The 16,155-nt window shown below is 41.5% G+C and overlaps 1 protein-coding gene across 3 annotated transcripts; it reads right to left on the bottom strand.

Moving 5' to 3' along the window:
• Positions 1-118: 118 nt before the first annotated feature.
• On the bottom strand, positions 119-15,315 carry Elovl7 (ELOVL fatty acid elongase 7). Of its 3 annotated transcripts, none has more exons than XM_036816816.3 (6): positions 14,947-15,315; positions 3,553-3,690; positions 2,784-2,891; positions 2,638-2,718; positions 1,451-1,912; positions 119-929 (listed from the first exon to the last, which is right to left on the bottom strand). In XM_036816816.3, exons 1-6 carry the CDS (start codon positions 14,947-14,949, stop codon positions 732-734), a joined length of 990 nt encoding a protein of 329 aa, XP_036672711.1. In that variant the 5' UTR covers positions 14,950-15,315; the 3' UTR covers positions 119-731. The 3 variants fall into 3 exon arrangements, with proteins under 3 accessions (XP_036672711.1, XP_065721852.2, XP_036672710.1); XM_065865780.2 differs by lacking the exon at positions 14,947-15,315 and adding an exon at positions 14,453-14,611; XM_036816815.3 differs by lacking the exon at positions 14,947-15,315 and adding an exon at positions 13,058-13,111.
• Between the last annotated feature and the right edge of the window lie 840 nt (positions 15,316-16,155).

Consider the following 16,155-nt stretch of genomic DNA (forward strand, 5'->3'; position numbering starts at 1 on the left):
AAAATTTATTTGATTACTGACTAAAGAGCAAGCCAACACAAATATAGCAAGTCATTTTGTTTGGTTTTACTCAAGACCAGAAACATATCCAAACCATTCCAAGACAAAAGAAAGTGTGTTTTGTACGTTTAATCTCGAATTTATTTATAAAATAAAAACACATTTCTTTTGTTCAAAACAATCCATAGAAATAATATACACGTATTAAAAGCGTCGCTTGCATAACCAAAAATACAAAAGTGTAGAGCGATAGATACGTAAAGCAGATACACTTGGCGAACGAGCCGTGGAATGGACCATCGCCTCGTCCCCAAAGGGTGTATTTAAAAGTATTAAAATTAGATGAACGCCGAACTCGCCGAGAGTGCCACTGAATTCCTCAGCAGCAATGAACGATCTATGTACATGCACATGGATGACGGGATGTGGATAGTTTTGGGGTCTAAATGTGGATATGAAGTATTATTATTTGAGAAATGATCGGTAGACAGAGCAGTTGGCCAGCGATCACCAGTGTGATCCCTACGTGCGATCACCATGGATTGTCCATGAAATAATGTTTTTGTTTCCTTGTCTTTAATCTTGATGCGAATTCGATTTGGCTTAGATGTAGGCTTGGACTCCCTATGCTTACGTTTAATTTAAATGTACGGTAATTTAATTGGTAGCGTAATTAATTTATGCTTATGTGTGTTTCATGTTTGGCTGGCTGGCTGGTTGGCTGGCGGGGCTCACTTGTTGCCGGCGTTCACGAGCACGCGCTGTCTCGTGGAGGAGTTCAGGGCCGGATTGCACATATCCGTGGTGAACTTCGAGAAGGAGTTGTGGAAGCCGTTGGCCTGGCCGTTGCGGGTGGGCGCCACATCGCCGTCCTTCAGCGCCTTGACGTGTCCGTTGGCATGTCCGTTCGCCTTGACCGCCGGTTTGTCCTGAAAAGCAGAAGAATTTAGAATAGTTAAATTTGTTGAATATGTCAAAATAGATGAAGAAGAGTATGTTGCTACAATTTGTTGCTAAAGACTTTCTTATCAATTTTATTACTTAAAATTTTTTTTGATAAAGGCTGATTCATGGATTAAAATATTTATAATTTTTTAATGTTGTCACTTTTGTAAAAAATGTATGGATTTAAAAGAGAAACTTTCAAAATTTTAAATTAACAAAAAACAGATTGGAACCATAAACAACTATTACAATAGCTTAAACTACTTTTTGTAACTTAAAATTTCTAAAAATAGATGAGGTTAAAATACAAAAATTTCATGAGCTTATTGAAGAAAAAACAAATGAAAAGTAAATTGAATTTGTATTGCTTAAAATCGTTTAAAATTAATAATATATAATCGTTGAAAAGGTTTTTAAGGCCTAGAAGTTTTACAGAACTTTGTTTTATACATATTTTCCTCTTCTGATAAAATCTACCAACATCTATCAAATGTAATGAGCTTACCTTGCCGTCGCGCTTCACATAGGCGCGCTTGTAGAAGTTTGAGAACAGGAAGTAGAACATCACCGCATGGGCTCCGATGAAGTAGGCGAAGCCAATGGGGTAGTTGCAGTCGTTCTTGAAGAACAGCTGGAAGGAGTGCACCATGACCAGGACGAACTGGATCATCTGCATCACCGTGAGGTACTTCTTCCACCACAGGTACTTCTGCACCTTGGGGCCCATCGCGGCCAGCATGTAGTAGGCGTACATGAAGATGTGCACGAAGGTGTTCAGGAATCCGAAGAAGGTCGAGTGGCCGCCGGGCGTGAACTTGACGCCCCACCAGACGGACACGGGCATGATGCCGTGGTGGATCACGTGCAGCGTGGACACCTGGTCGTACCGCTTGCGCATCACGAAGAAGAACGTGTCGAAGAACTCGGTGAACTTAGAGAAGTAGTACCACCAGCAACCCTCAGCGGTCTAAAAAGGAAGGGGATAAATGTTATTACTAAAAAAATAAGTAATAATAATAGCAAACATTAATTAAAATAATAATCATTTTTAAATACATTAAATGGATTGGTCTCTAAATCTCTAAACGTTTCTAAAAAATATTTTTGACATCTGAAAAAGCTTTCGTTTTTGCACCGTACGAAATTCTCTAACAATCTATCCAGAATCCTAGTTCAAACTAGTATCTAAGCTTATTCACATCCAATATTTCAGCCATTCATTGTTATGCAAAGAATGGCCACAACTTGGGTAGATTGATTCCGTTTGGCCTGGAACTAACCGTTGGACAAGCTCCATGCTTATCAATAACGATAAATGGGTGATTTGCAAAATCTTTCGCCTGTCAACTTTCTAAGACTGCCACTTTCTTTGGGTCGTTTACCCAGTTTAGCCAGCCTGGCGACACACGTGAGATTCCTCAATCCGCACAATCCACTCGCCACACAGCCGGCCGGCTTTCGGTATCCATTTCTTGTGATTAGCATAAGAGAACCTGTCGCTATTGTCGTTTTTTATAATTCCTTGACTCTGCGTGGCAAAAAACTGGTTGCTTACATAAAATCTGTTCCAGTCAACAAAAGAACTTTGCTATTTGCCAACCATAAGCTAAAAATCAAAATTTATAGCCCGATGTTTGGCTAAATGTATGTATTTGCTTAGCTCGGTATATAAGAGCATCCATATATACTTACGCGAATCGCTTTGGGCGAGTAGGAATAATTAACGGGTTCGCATCGCAAGTTATAGCCATTCAGCCATCCACCTATACAGGACTATAAATGCGAAAGAAGTGGTTATTTTTCTGCGGAATTCATTCAATAAAGATTGCTTATATTACCTCGTAAAAGAGCCAGGCACTGAAGATAACCTGTGCTGCATTATAGACGATCAAGACTTTGCGGAGCTCGAAAGGCTTTCTGTTTTCCATGAGCTTGGGTCCAAGTACCTGAAATAAATCATTGATCAGTACCACTGTAAGTGCATCCTCTTCACCGCGGATCTCAAAAATGTCTTCGCGTGTCATTTAACATAATCAAACAGAGGCCAAAGCCTGTTGCAGCAATTATCAAATCAAATCAATCGACGCGACCGACTTTGTCTGTTGGTTTTGTGACAAGTTCGTTGCCTAAGTCTTTTGTTTGGCCAGACACCGCTGTTCACCTTTCCTCGCCTCTTCCCCGCTCGATTTTAGCAGACATGTGAAAGTAAGTTAAATGCTTTTGTAAAATTATGAATGTGAACCAATGCAAAGCGGGAAACCTAAATAGAAATCGTTTTTCGAATTGATTTTTTGTTCAATTTTGCATAATCGCGGTCTGTGCTTGGGTCACCTTTCGACACCAGCTCTTCGAGATGATCGTCGGATGGCCCTGAACCCCAGCTGGGGCTTCACAGTCATTTTGCAATGCAATAAAGCGAAACTAGTTTGCGAAAAGGATCCGCACAATCACCAGATGAGAATCTGCCAGTTATGGTCTACGAAATCAGCGTAAATTGCCCCCATCGGAATGATGTTCTGTTGTGTTCTGTTCTGTTCCGTCCATTTTTAGTTCGATCCCCACTCCAATAATTATGGATTGGTGATTCCCCGATCCCGAACCACTTACCTTCACGATATAGGCGTATGTCAGACTGATGGCTATCGTGGGGAACGGCGAGCTCATTAGCGGGTAGTCTCGTGTTCGCGGGTCCGATTTGTTGTCCATCAGATCCCGCCAGCCGTCGTAGAACATTGTGAGGTAATCCTGCAAGAGCAAAGACCAGATAGATAACAGATTAGTCATGTGTGCCCACTGGGAGTGGTTCAAGTGTCAAATCAATAAATCTGCGGTTGGGCATTGCAACACTGCCCGAAAAAATCCGAGTTAGCTGTATAAGTTCAAAAAGGCGGACAACTGATTAATTATGAATATGGGCCGTTCTGCTTTTGTATTTCGGTTTTTGATTTTAATTAAACGTTCGCTCTTAGCGAATCAATCACACACATGGTGCAATAGCCGAAAACAAAGAAAATCCAAAGCCACAGTGGTTAGCCGAAAAACAACATTCTGCTCAAATTTCCGTATGGAGCTCCCCATTAGCCGACAAACCGTGATTTTCTGTAATATTGTGCGCGGTAATTTAGCATTGTCGATTAGCACTCGGCGATACAAAATGTATGCATCAAAATATAAAGAAAAATCAAGCAAAAAACTGGTGCAGCCGGCTGGCAGCGATGTTGCAATCCGCAACGGCCTCTTGTCCATGTGATAAATAGCAAAACAAAACAAAAAAAATCTAGAAGTGATTGGACGGCCTGACCGACTGACATAGAAGTTGGGGGGAGAACGGTGGGGGGGAAGTCCGGCGGGGATGCCAGGAAAAGCTAAACCAGTTCCGCGAGTGTTAATCGCCGCTTAAATAGTTAAATACCTGACTGGCGGCAATTAAAGAAAACAACGCTACTCTTAATTGCAGCGGGGGTTGAAGCCGTTTCCACCGAGGGGTTAGGGTTAACTTAATTGATTTGAGCGAATCAGGGGCGTATGTGTGGACGGCGGAATGTCAAGGAAGGTCCGCGATTTTGAAAGCTGCATTTGCCAAGTCAATTAAATCGATACCAGCATAACTCAATTATTGAGTTACAGCTAATTTTTAGTAATTTGCAATTACAACGGAAAAATCTAAGCCCGTTTGGGATCCGTTTGTTTTGTACTGCCTCTTTTCCTGGCTCGGTTTTGTCTGCAATTAAGGAAATATTTCAAGCCGTGCCAAACTAGAAAAGTGCTGGCAATTAAAATTTTATTGTTTTAATTTGTCAAAAAAAATAAATTATTCCGCCTTGTTCTAAATTTCATTTCCGTAAACTGGCTATTATATTTCGCAAACGTCTTAAGTGCCTTAAAAAATCGCCCAAAAGCCTTAGGGTATGTAATTTTCCCTGGCCTGGCTTTGTCCGCAATTAAGAAAATATTTTAGGCAGTGCAAAACTGGAACCATGCTAGATTGTTTTTAATGTTTTAATTTTTCTAAAAATATGTGATTATACCGCCTTGTTCTAAATTTCATTTCCGCAGAGTATTTCCTTTTAAGTTAAGCGGAAACAGAATTAAGCACATGGTTAAAACTTGGCTTTTCATATTTTCAATCCATTATAATGGATTTTATATAATCAGCAGACTAGGCTAGCTAATCATTTTCATGAAAACTATATTCATATGTTTGTCTCGTTCTTATTATTTTCAATCAGTTCAATAATGATACCAATTTCCTGATCGAAACGATACCAAATAAAGTTTATTGACTTGTTATAAAATAATTATACAAATTTACAAATCGCCTTGTGTATGCGAGTGATTTCAACTACGGGGCGTTTTTAATGTTTGAGTTATGTGAACTGAATTGTATGTAATTTGGAAGGCCTTGTGTCGGGAAAGTCGACTTAAAAAACAGGTGCTATTTTAGATAAGTCTAATTCTCGCCATGTTTGCCCGGAGGGATTATTTTTTTGCATAACAGGTAAATACGAGTTTAAGCACCCAGATGTCTCAACTACGCCACTGGGCAATCAGGGCTCATCCATCATTCTCGGACTTGCGGCACCAACAAGACATAGGCATCCAAACAGATGGGGGGAAAACAATGCTCATTTGTCGCCTGGCCTGCTAAGTACGTCAGACATCATCATCGGCGGAGGGGATATAGTCGTCTGGGTTCGAGTAGTAGTCCGCCGATCGGGAGCCGAGAGCCCCGTCATGCCGCTTGTTCATTAATGAACCGAGTCCGCCATTAGGCCGCCAGGTGAACTCACTGACCGACTGGGTGTGTGGGTGTGGCCAGCAGTGTGTAATTGCTGGTTTCGGGCAGAACCGCCGTCTGAGCCAAACAATTTCATCTTTCTGACGCATGGTAGCCGTGTTGCAAGATTTATTGAAATCTCTGTCAGCCTAGTGTCGGCAAATGACTGGCAAAATTGTCTATTACACATGTGACGTAATTCGGGAATGCTCTCGATGGCAGCCAGTGAAGCGTCCCCAGGTGGACTTTGTCGATGATGGCGGCCAGCTCCATGATGATTCAGATATGGGCTGGCCCAGAAACGAAATTTCCGCCTCTGTTAACCGGGTCACAGAGTCCGGAAGGGACAGCATCGCATCTCAACAATGTCGCCGTTGATTGCATCTAATTAAGATTCACTTTCCTAGAGAGTCTCTGGCAGAGATTTTCACTTTTTTAGGTGCGTGCTAGTTAATTGAATTTGAGGAGGAAGGAGGGGGAAGCCCGAAAGTACAAAGACCAATCTTTGGATACTCTAGCGGAATAGGGAAATTACAAAAGGCATAAGTGGTGATAACTTTCAACAAATTACATCATATATGGCCCATAATTTATGTTCCCAAAATCTTCCGTAAGCTTTTAAGCAATTTTGTTAAGTCATAAAGACTTTAGAAATATTTAATATTGGTTGGATTGTCGTTTTTACTTTCTTTGAATTTTGTTTTTCACCTTCTACATACATAATTCCCTTATCAATGATATATGAACTAGTAAATGACAATATTATACACTTTAAAAAAATATGTTGTGATATTGAGGGTATTTCCCGACCTTGTAAGTGCTTAGCTGCTTCCGGGGCAGTAGGTAATAAGGTAACTTTAAGCTTTCTCGGATGTTGAAAGTCTAAGACGTAGGTGTAAATCAAGTGTAAATTTGACCGATTAAAACCACTATTATGCCAGACACCGACAGTGATTATTAAGCAATTTGCATTGCCCTCTTCCTGGCCAACTGACGTGGGTCAGCGACTAGTGTTTTAATTTCACATATTTTATGCCATTTGATTAAGGAAAATTACTAGCGATGAGCGTCATAAAACCAGTTTTCTCACACTATCTGGGTGAGATCCATTAGGAGGAAAATAGTGTATACTTATCACGCATTATAGTGCACTTGCTGGCGGAGTCAAAGTCGGAGCTATAGCGACCACTAAGCGCAATTAAATTTAATTGTTGCTCTGTGCCGGTATTTGCTTAGTTCGGGTAAGACCGAAAATTCCACCAATCTATGTCGCTGCATTTCAAACTGCATGTATTTTTTTTGGGGTTTCGGCGGGTATCGAGAGGTGCTCTAGTTAGAACCGACATGTATGGCCTTTACAACCAGTTTTCAACCGGCGGTAGAAGGAAGTTCAAGCCGATTCCGGAACCAAATGGAATTTCATTCATAATTACCGGGCTTTGTGTGCCCACCGCCAATCAGTTTATCCAATGATCTGTCATAATTCGATCTATCATGCGAAGCCATAGTTTATCATGTCTAAGCTGGCAAGCAGTTTCTTGTTTTCGTGATTTTTATCGGGGTGCAAACAAAAGACTTAAGACACGAACCTGCCGCACCGACAAGTGCGCGGGCGTGGGCGCAGCGCAAAAGTTCGACAGTCATCGCCACTGATGGTTTCTCGAGTAGTGCGCACCCCAGCTGCATTAATGAGTGATTCCACGTATCACATTAGCTAAGTTCCTAGAGGCATTTCGAATACGCAAACTCAATCTCGACTACATCGTTTAAAGTGAATTATTTGAAGCCGAGAGTGCAATAAAAATAATGTCCATCTGGGTGGTCGGGGAATAGAAGCTGGGACGTAAACAAAATTAACTGGCCATCTGTAAGCGCGGAGCTTCTCGAATTTTACTTTTGTCGCGCGGTTTGTTGAACTTTGTTTTTGCGAAAGCAATTTAAATACAAATACAGCATAGAGAATAAGGATGAAACCGGTATCTGTAAAAGTCAACAAATCTGCCATATGAATACTATATAAAAGCACACATTCTAAAATTTTATTGGCGATGGGCTTTGTGTGGCTCTGCAAAAGGTTGGCCAATATTTGCCAAATAATGATTCACACCGCTGGGCAAAGTTTGGAGCTTGTGTAATCCCCTCATCGAATTCTGCCGATTCACGATGATGATGATGATGTCTTTTCCAGAATTTTTGGTTTTTTGCCAAGCTGTCTCCTCCGGTCTGTTTGGACTTTGGCCGAGCAAATATGGCAGCCGAAAACGTATTGTATTTGCTATTACATAAAGCCGGCTAGCTGGCTTTGGTCAGTTTGCGTAAGCCACAGCACAGCTCAGTACAGCATCCCAACACTTGGCCAAATGCTGACCCTTTTTCGCTTTCTTTGGTTCACACGCGCTGGCCACCAAATGCTTTCCCTAAAAACCCACAAAAATGCTTCCGTCAGCAGCGGCAAGTGTAAAGCGGCATTTGTAATTGTTGTTTGCGGCCGCTGCTGTTGCGCGTTACATTTTAACGCTTCATTATGTGCCATAAAGTCCAGAGGGCCGGACAAATGAGCTGAAATTTACAGTGCCCATGATTTGGGCAGTACCCGATGCTGAATGCCCCGCAAACGCCGCCGATGAGTTGGCCATTCACCATTCATATCCATCATCATTGTTCGATGGCGATGTCGATGTGGATGTCGGTGTCGCCATCCACGGCAGCAACTCCCCATCTACATCTATGTGGACCTGACCCACAAGACGGTGACCAAGAGACTAGGGGAGTAAGTGAGTAAGCCGTCGGACTGGGAACCTTTTGCCGGACAATGATTGTTTTTAGTCGCCCTCGCCTGCGACAAATTGTCGCCCTAATGTGTTGCCGGTGACTGTGTAGTAAGCGATTGGCAGTGAGACGGCCACTTTGGCCATAATCGCAGCTTACTGGGTTGGGCAAGCGGCCGGGCAAACTGGCTGTCAATCACACTGGAATCAAGTATTTTTGAATATCTCAATCAAGTCCATTAAGAATAGCTCCCAAAAAAGCTGGATCTTGTCATCAAATTAAAATAATCCCAGACCATCATTAATTTCTATTTTGGATGAATCAACAAATGTTTTTATATAATTTGGTTAGGGAAGCTTGCAAATGTGAAATGTTAAAATAACTAGATTAAGCCACATATCATATATATAAAATGATATTTTTACTGATTTTTAAGAAATGTTTTCATTAATTTTCAATTCAACAATTATTGTAATATTCTTTATTTTTACTTTATTATTTTTTTTATTTTATTTTTATTTTACTTATCTATTTAACTTTTGAAATGTTAAGCAAGTGAAATATTTTTATCAGTGCTTTTTAAGGCCAATAAACCCTAAAGAATAATTTAATTATGTTAAGTAACCCTGAAGTTATCACCAGCTCATAAGCTACTTTTTTCTCAGTGCTGTTTCTAGGCCAAAAACCCCAACTTTTTCAGGGTTTTATGGTTCACATCCCCGCTTAGCTTTTGTTGATTTAACTAATTAATACCACTATTCCAATTTCAATGCCATCGTCTTTAGCTCTTTTTACAGTTTATTATTCATTCAAGCTGGTGGAAAAAAGTCAAAGGCATTCATCCCAAACCCCAATGCTTGCAAAATAATAAAATTCCACGACGTAGCTGCATTTTTGATCATTCAAATTTTCGGCTTTGCACAATTTGACCCCAAAGATAATATAAATCAAATGGTCGGGGACAGAAACATATTTGCTAACATTTGCAGTTGCTTGAATAGTTGGTGGCCAGTCCCACAGTCGACAAAAGCAATTAAATTATCAGCGACAGAGCAGCAGACACTATCGAACAACAAAAATGTTATTAACACTTTACAACTGTTGGCAATTAATTAAGCCAAGCGTCCAAAATCCCGACTCGCCACCCCCCGACTTCAAGTTCCGCCCCAAGCTGTCTAAAAAAAAGTATCTGACGGGTTTGAGTTTCAAATGCATAATTGGGAAGACAACAAAGAGCGACGAGAGACCGACGGAGAGAAGAAGATGATATAGGTGTTGAGGCTGCGATGTAGTAACAGACATCAGTTCAAATCTTAAACTTTTTAGTAGGTATGTGTTTCTTTACAAGGCCAACCGGCCAAGTGGTTTACTGACTGGAATCTCTGTTTTGGATCTCTTTTTTTCGGTTTTTTTTACATTTTTGCAATTGGCCTGGCGAGAGAGACAGGTGACAGCATTAGCATCTTCAAATCTCTTTCTTTGATTTATTTTAACGACTTTTATATAAGACGCTTCTGCCAGGGCGGCACTAAGCAATTTGCACAGCGAGAAAAAATTATGGCTTCCCGCTTGTAAGCCCTCATAATTGTCCAGCTCAACACTTTTACTTTCCCAGCCACAGCAGCAGAAAAGAAAAAGCCATAAGAGATAAATTTAAAGGGCCAAACAGGTTTGCACCCATATGATTTTGGCATCGGGGCGGTCGGGGATCGGGGATCGGGGATCTATCGAAGCTGAGACCCAAACTCGTGTCGCACTTAATGATTTTCGATCATTAAAGAAAAAATTGCTTTGAATGGAGGGTCCAAAGAAAAATCAAACACAGTCGCACGAACCTGCGCAACATAAAAATCAATTTATAGGTCAAGTTGAGCGCAGCGAACAGGGGGATCAAAAGAAACAGAGGTTGGTACGCCTGTGTATCTGTATCTGTATCTGCAACTGGCTTTCGGAGCTAACATTCAGGTTCAGAGCGCGACTTTTACTCCAGCAGCATCTTGTCTAATATGACAAGGCGATGATGCAACACCCATGGACCACCGCACACCGACGAACGATTGGTTGAATGCGTAAACAAATCTTCGGTAAATGGAAAGCCATAAAGGAAAACACCACAAACAAGATATAGAAAAATAATAAGGCAATAAAAACGGCCGTAAAACACCGATTACGACCCAGTGATCGATTCCCGGCTGTTGTGGGTCAAGTTGAAAATGCAGCGAGCGTTTTTTAACTCTCAATCGAATTCCCAGTTGCGCGCGACTTGCACGCGATCGAAATCGTAGGCGATTTCCCAACTGCAGCAACATGTGCAGCATATGCACTTGCCACACCAACAACACTTGATATATGCGGGCCTGTGTCCATCCGCATTGGTGTGTGTTTCGCCAGAGAAGACCTGACTTCGGCCACTCTTAAAAGCAGCTAAATCGCCTTAATTTGGCAATCGAGTTTGGATGTCGTTCTTGCCAGCCAGCCGCCAGCTTGTCGTTAGCCCCAAATCCCCGGTAATTAGTGCAAGACTTTTTTTTTCGAGTGTATGTACATATGTAAGTTGTCGCTTCGCTGCTGCTGTGCTGCCCCGAGGAAGTCTTGTTGTTGCTCTCGGGGGCGGCTGACTCCGCTCACTGAATGCAGCAGCGTTTCAAGTTGCAAGTTGTTGAAATGTACACAGAAAGAAATCAGTGGCTCCTTTAAATATAATTTTAAATTTTAAAAACTGTAACTTTTAGTGACACTCATTTGTTTTCATGTTTATATTAACTAAACAATCAGGTCAACAGTCAAACAAAAATTGAGGTCATGGCAAATGTTTTCCATAATTAATTTAATTAATAAAGTCAGCTGTCTAAAAATGTAAAATCACTAGATTTAGAAATGAAAAGTGGAACATCCTTGTTTTAATTAAGTTGTAATAGTTCAATATTATATATAGGTCAATTCTTAAAACAATGTATTTGTCAAAAACAAACTCAGGCAACTTTTAACAAAAAAATGTATTTATAGATTGAAGTTGATTATTTATAACCAGAACAGTAGCCCCAAAGGATAGGCATGTATTCAATAATAATTATTATAAGTGAATGAGCCAAAAATAAATTTATTTTTAATGCATTACAAAAATTTAAAAAAGTTTAAATTGGAAAATCGTCATTCAATTTGAGGAGCAATGAGATAAAGTTATTTTGGGTATTTCAACCGAATTTATTTGACATAATTCTAAAATTAATCGCATTGAAATACTGACACTGGTTTCGTTTAAATCGGCGGTTGAATTGCTGGCCGCAAAACCACTTTTGTTTTTCAACCGATGACAGCGTAATTTTTTGGCAGGTATCTTAAAAAAATAATGGGCTCAATCAACCTTTTTACGCATTGTCAAGGTATCGAATACTTTATTTCACTTAGTTTTGTGAAAGTGCCCATATTAGCATTATAAAATTCCTAGTTGGTTCCCAATTTTTTTTCGGTGTAGAGCAGTATTTGCGGCAACTAAAATTTCAGGTAATAGTCAAGTGCACAGCTGCAAATACTCCACAAGTTGGCTTAATGTGCGTAAGTGTAAGTGAGTTCCCCAAACGCCATTTGAAAGCCTCGATTGGATATTTTAGCTGATTCATTCTATATTGCGTCCGTCGGTCGGCGAATGTTGATTTTTTTGTAAATGTATGTGGCGTTAATGCTACCAGTCAGGTTAGGCGTTTGCATTAAAAATGGTACCTTACCATCCGGATTCGGGTATTTAATATACAATTCCGACTTGAGTGACGAACTTTGGTTTTCGTCCCTGCTGCCATTTCCCTGATTAAAGTTCCCTGCCCTCAATCCCGTAAATCACTAGTAATACAATTAAACAAGCAATGACTTTTAGCTGCTCAATCGTTTTGCATTCACGTATCAGGTTTTTTCTGTCTACTAATTTAAATTTTGTTTTCGCCCCGCAATGTTGATTTTTTAATTAAGTTGGGTTTGGATTAAATGTGTTGAAAATATTACACCGGCAAGTGCGTTTGTCCCTTTAAAAGGAAATCGATTCATAAATATATTTTCATAAGCAACTAACCTTTAAACAATAATAGCATTTAGTTTTAAATCAATGGAAATTAATCAACAGAGGTCTTCTAAGTTCCAATGTAAATGGGATTGTTAGGGCTTTTGTAATTGATTGCCAAAAACGTTCTTAAAAAAGGCACATGAAAAAGCAACCTTGAATTGAGTAAGTTAATTATCCGCCCGTGTCCCACGTGAAGTCGCACCAATGTAAATCAGTTGAACCACGAAATCGTTATATTTAGACAGCTGACCTACAAATAAAATTAACTTATACAATCGAATTCATTCCGTCGACCCAATTAAAAGCGACAAAAATGTATAAATTATAATTTTTGTGCGAAATTAAGAGTTTGGAAGAGTTGCAAAAAACCACTCAAAAAGCTGTAAAATATGCCAGCCAGTGTGTTGGAATGAAGATTTAAAGTCTGTTATTTTTAGCGTTTTTTAACACCTTTGCCGGCGTATCTTGTCTAATCTCAAACGGGCAATAATTGAATTTCAAATGACACTTACTTCAATCACTGGCCGATAAGAGTCCATAAACATCGTCATTCTCTCCGTTTTAGGGTCTCTTAACTTTTATCTCTTCGCTTGCGTTATCAGTTTTCAATGGGGAGAGCTTTAGACTATGTCTAAATAAACAAGCAATGAAAAACACGCTGAGACACACACGCACTTTTCTCAATGTTGGCCAATAAACCTTTGGCCAAATGGCATATTAACAGCTGAAGTGGACGAAAGGCAGCCAGCTACTCAGCTGAGAAAATCGCGCATACGCCGCGTGGTGCCAAACAAATCGAAGTGGAGCAGCACTGCACTGCCATCGCAGTCACATGCGGCAGCCTTATCGCACTCACACTTCCCCAGCTGCCCATCGGTTTGTATTTACTACAGGTGTGCTCTCCCTACACTTTTGTATCGCATTTTTTTTATTCTCTTACCAAAAACAGCTGAGTGCCGAGCGGCAGTCAACAATAAAGCAACGTCAACGACGCCAACTGGCTCTCGAATGTGGCTAACTGGCCCACAGGGACTGCAAGCAAATCGGCTGATTAAAGCGCATTTTTATTATGATCACTCGGCAGGGGCTGCTGGGTGGTTGGTAGTGGCTCAAACCAACGGCCAAACAAACCAACAGCCAACCAACCCGCTGGCCTAGTAAAATTCGCCGCCAGCGTGTTTGCACTTTTCAGTGTCAAAAGAGGCAACACAAAAATGCGGCAAGAGTCCCAGTCGAAAATAAAATCGAGGTGTAATAATTATTGTGTAAGAGGCTAAAAAGGAGAAGAAAACAACTCGAAGATTTGAATAAGTTTCGATTTCTGGGTTGCCTGTTGTTTTTTTCGTTGGGATTTTGTGAAATGGTGCAATGCCAGTGATCATTAGCCAGCGGCAGCGGCGATTGGTTAACCCATTGGCATTTTTTTTCTCGAATTTGCAGAGCTGGCGCTGAATGAATATGAAAATCACTGGATTTCTACACCCAGCAGCATCTGCAATGATGGGCAGAAAGCATAAGTAAGGCGGACGGCACAAAGCGGTTGGCCTGGCCCTGAGAGGCTATCATTTCACTTGCGATCGCAGATCACCAGTTATCCCATGTCCCCATATCCCCGTTGGAGATTCAAGGTCAGCGCTGCACTGCATTTCCGTGTGAAAAGTTGTTGGGCCAGCTCGGGAGCTGGTCAAAACCAAAAGCCAGCCTTCACTTCACTTGACCGCCAGCCAGCGATGTTGCTGTTGCTGGCGTGCCGTTGGTGTTGCTGCCGTGCTGTTGCTGCTGCTGCTGCTGCTGTTGCTGTTGCTGATGTTTTGTTACGTCGAAATAAGTGCAGCACTTGCAGTTTCTGTGTGCACTTTTCGCGAAACTCAAGTGCGAATGGCTCTAGCAAAACAGAAAACGCTCACGTTTTGGGGCAGAAAGCGGGGGAAAAGCGTCGAAAGGTCTGCGCGGAGTCGGCAAAATTGCATTTGAGAAAGACATTGAAAGACCTTGCTGGCGAATGTGTACTTGAGAATGGAAACCAGTTGCTGGCGTTCGGTTTTTTCCATTTCCAAAGAAAGCCAAAAAGAACTAGGAATGGCTTATAATGGTTCCCCCGATGAATAACTTGCTCAATTAACGGCTGCATTGCGAATACTCATCGCAGGGGGTTCGGTTTTATTTTGTATTAATATTTCGCTTAATAACAGCACACACAAGTCGTGTGCAAAGGGTCATTTGTGGGATTGATGGAAAGCCCAAGTGAAGCGTAGGTACATATATTCATTCAGGCTTGCATGTTGGGGGTCGGCAGCGAAATTACTGGTTGGCGAGCCATTTTAATGAAGGAGGATTTCGGTTGCATCAATTTTCCATTGAGTCACACTCACACTTTGCGATCGGGAACCCCCTTACTTACCATTTTTCTGTTAAATTCGCTGTTTTCAGGCACTAGAAGTCGGTTTATCTTGCGATTAATACCAGGGAACGTATTGGGTATATATTCACTTGGCTAATTTACAGAGATTCTCTCAACTTTGGCATACGATTTATCACTTTTCAGCGCACTATCCTTGTTCGCTTTGGCGGAGACTTTCAGAGTATATTATTTTTACACACGCACACACAGTTCGACCATCGTTATGGGGTTTCTTATGGTCTCCACATCACTTTTAAGGGAACTGCTGCTGATGCTGCGGCGGCTGCGCTGCTGGACTTTACTGGACAACAACTGGACAGCGACTGGGCGAGCGTGCGCTTTTAACATTCAAATCGAAAACACTGAAATAAGTTTGATTTCACGCTGCCGCTTTACTTTTATACGGAGTTGGCGGTCCGTCGACGCCGGCGCAGCGTCAGCGCCGAGCGCTCATTTTCGGCGAGCGGCAGGTGAGCCGAGCTCAAAAGCTTTCGGCCGCGTTCTGAGCAACAGGTTGTGGTCATATGGGGGCTACTTGGCTCTCGCTCTGGCAGCCGGATAGTCTTTGGTAAGGATGCCAGAGCGAGAGCGCTCTAAAGCGACCCTTTGGAACCGCAGCGCACTGCTTAGCTCTCGGAATTCTGGGTATCGCACCTGCCTTTGCACCCACACCCAGGTGCGGCGCTAATTACCGTCAATCTAAATACCGCAACGGGACTTTTTTGCCCCCTGGTTCAAAGTTCTGGACGGTATATCCGTTAATTAACCCCTGGCCAGGCCGGGGCTTTCGCATCGGAAAAGTGTGCAAAAAATTATCATATTCACATTTGAATTGGGCAGAGAGAGGACCGAGAAAAGGTCGCCAGCAACAAACCGAAGTCTTTGAATATAAATTCGGTCGAAAGCAGAGGAAGATGGGGCTGCTAAACCTGTTTGTCTCTTAGACTCTTGAATATTTATAATGTCCAAGATTCGGCTTTTCTCTGTTTGCCTTCGTGGTGTTTAATAAACGGCCAAAATGCGCTGTGAACTTGTGAAACAAACAAAGCTCCCGAGGGGTAAGATTGGGCAGGCGACCTGGCGTATACTTAATATATTATATTATATTATATTATATTGGAGGACCTCGAAAAGTTAAGTAGCTGATTTTTTGTGGGCTCAACAATTAGAACAAGGGTTACGGTGAGGATTGAACTTTGACAGCGGCTT

Source organism: Drosophila suzukii, chromosome 3 (assembly GCF_043229965.1).
Source record: "Drosophila suzukii chromosome 3, CBGP_Dsuzu_IsoJpt1.0, whole genome shotgun sequence".
NCBI classification, from domain to species: domain Eukaryota; kingdom Metazoa; phylum Arthropoda; class Insecta; order Diptera; family Drosophilidae; genus Drosophila; species Drosophila suzukii.

Coding starts and splice junctions, on each gene's coding strand:
- Elovl7 (XM_065865780.2), bottom strand. CDS start 14,596: ATGGAAAAAACCGAACGCCAGCAACTGGTTTCCATTCTCAAGTACACA. Junction 3,691..14,452: donor CCCGCTTTCTGCCCCAAAAC/GTGAGCGTTTTC, acceptor TTGCTCTTGCAG/GATTACCTCACAATGTTCTA. Junction 2,719..2,783: donor GTGCCTGGCTCTTTTACGAG/GTAATATAAGCA, acceptor TCGCATTTATAG/TCCTGTATAGGTGGATGGCT.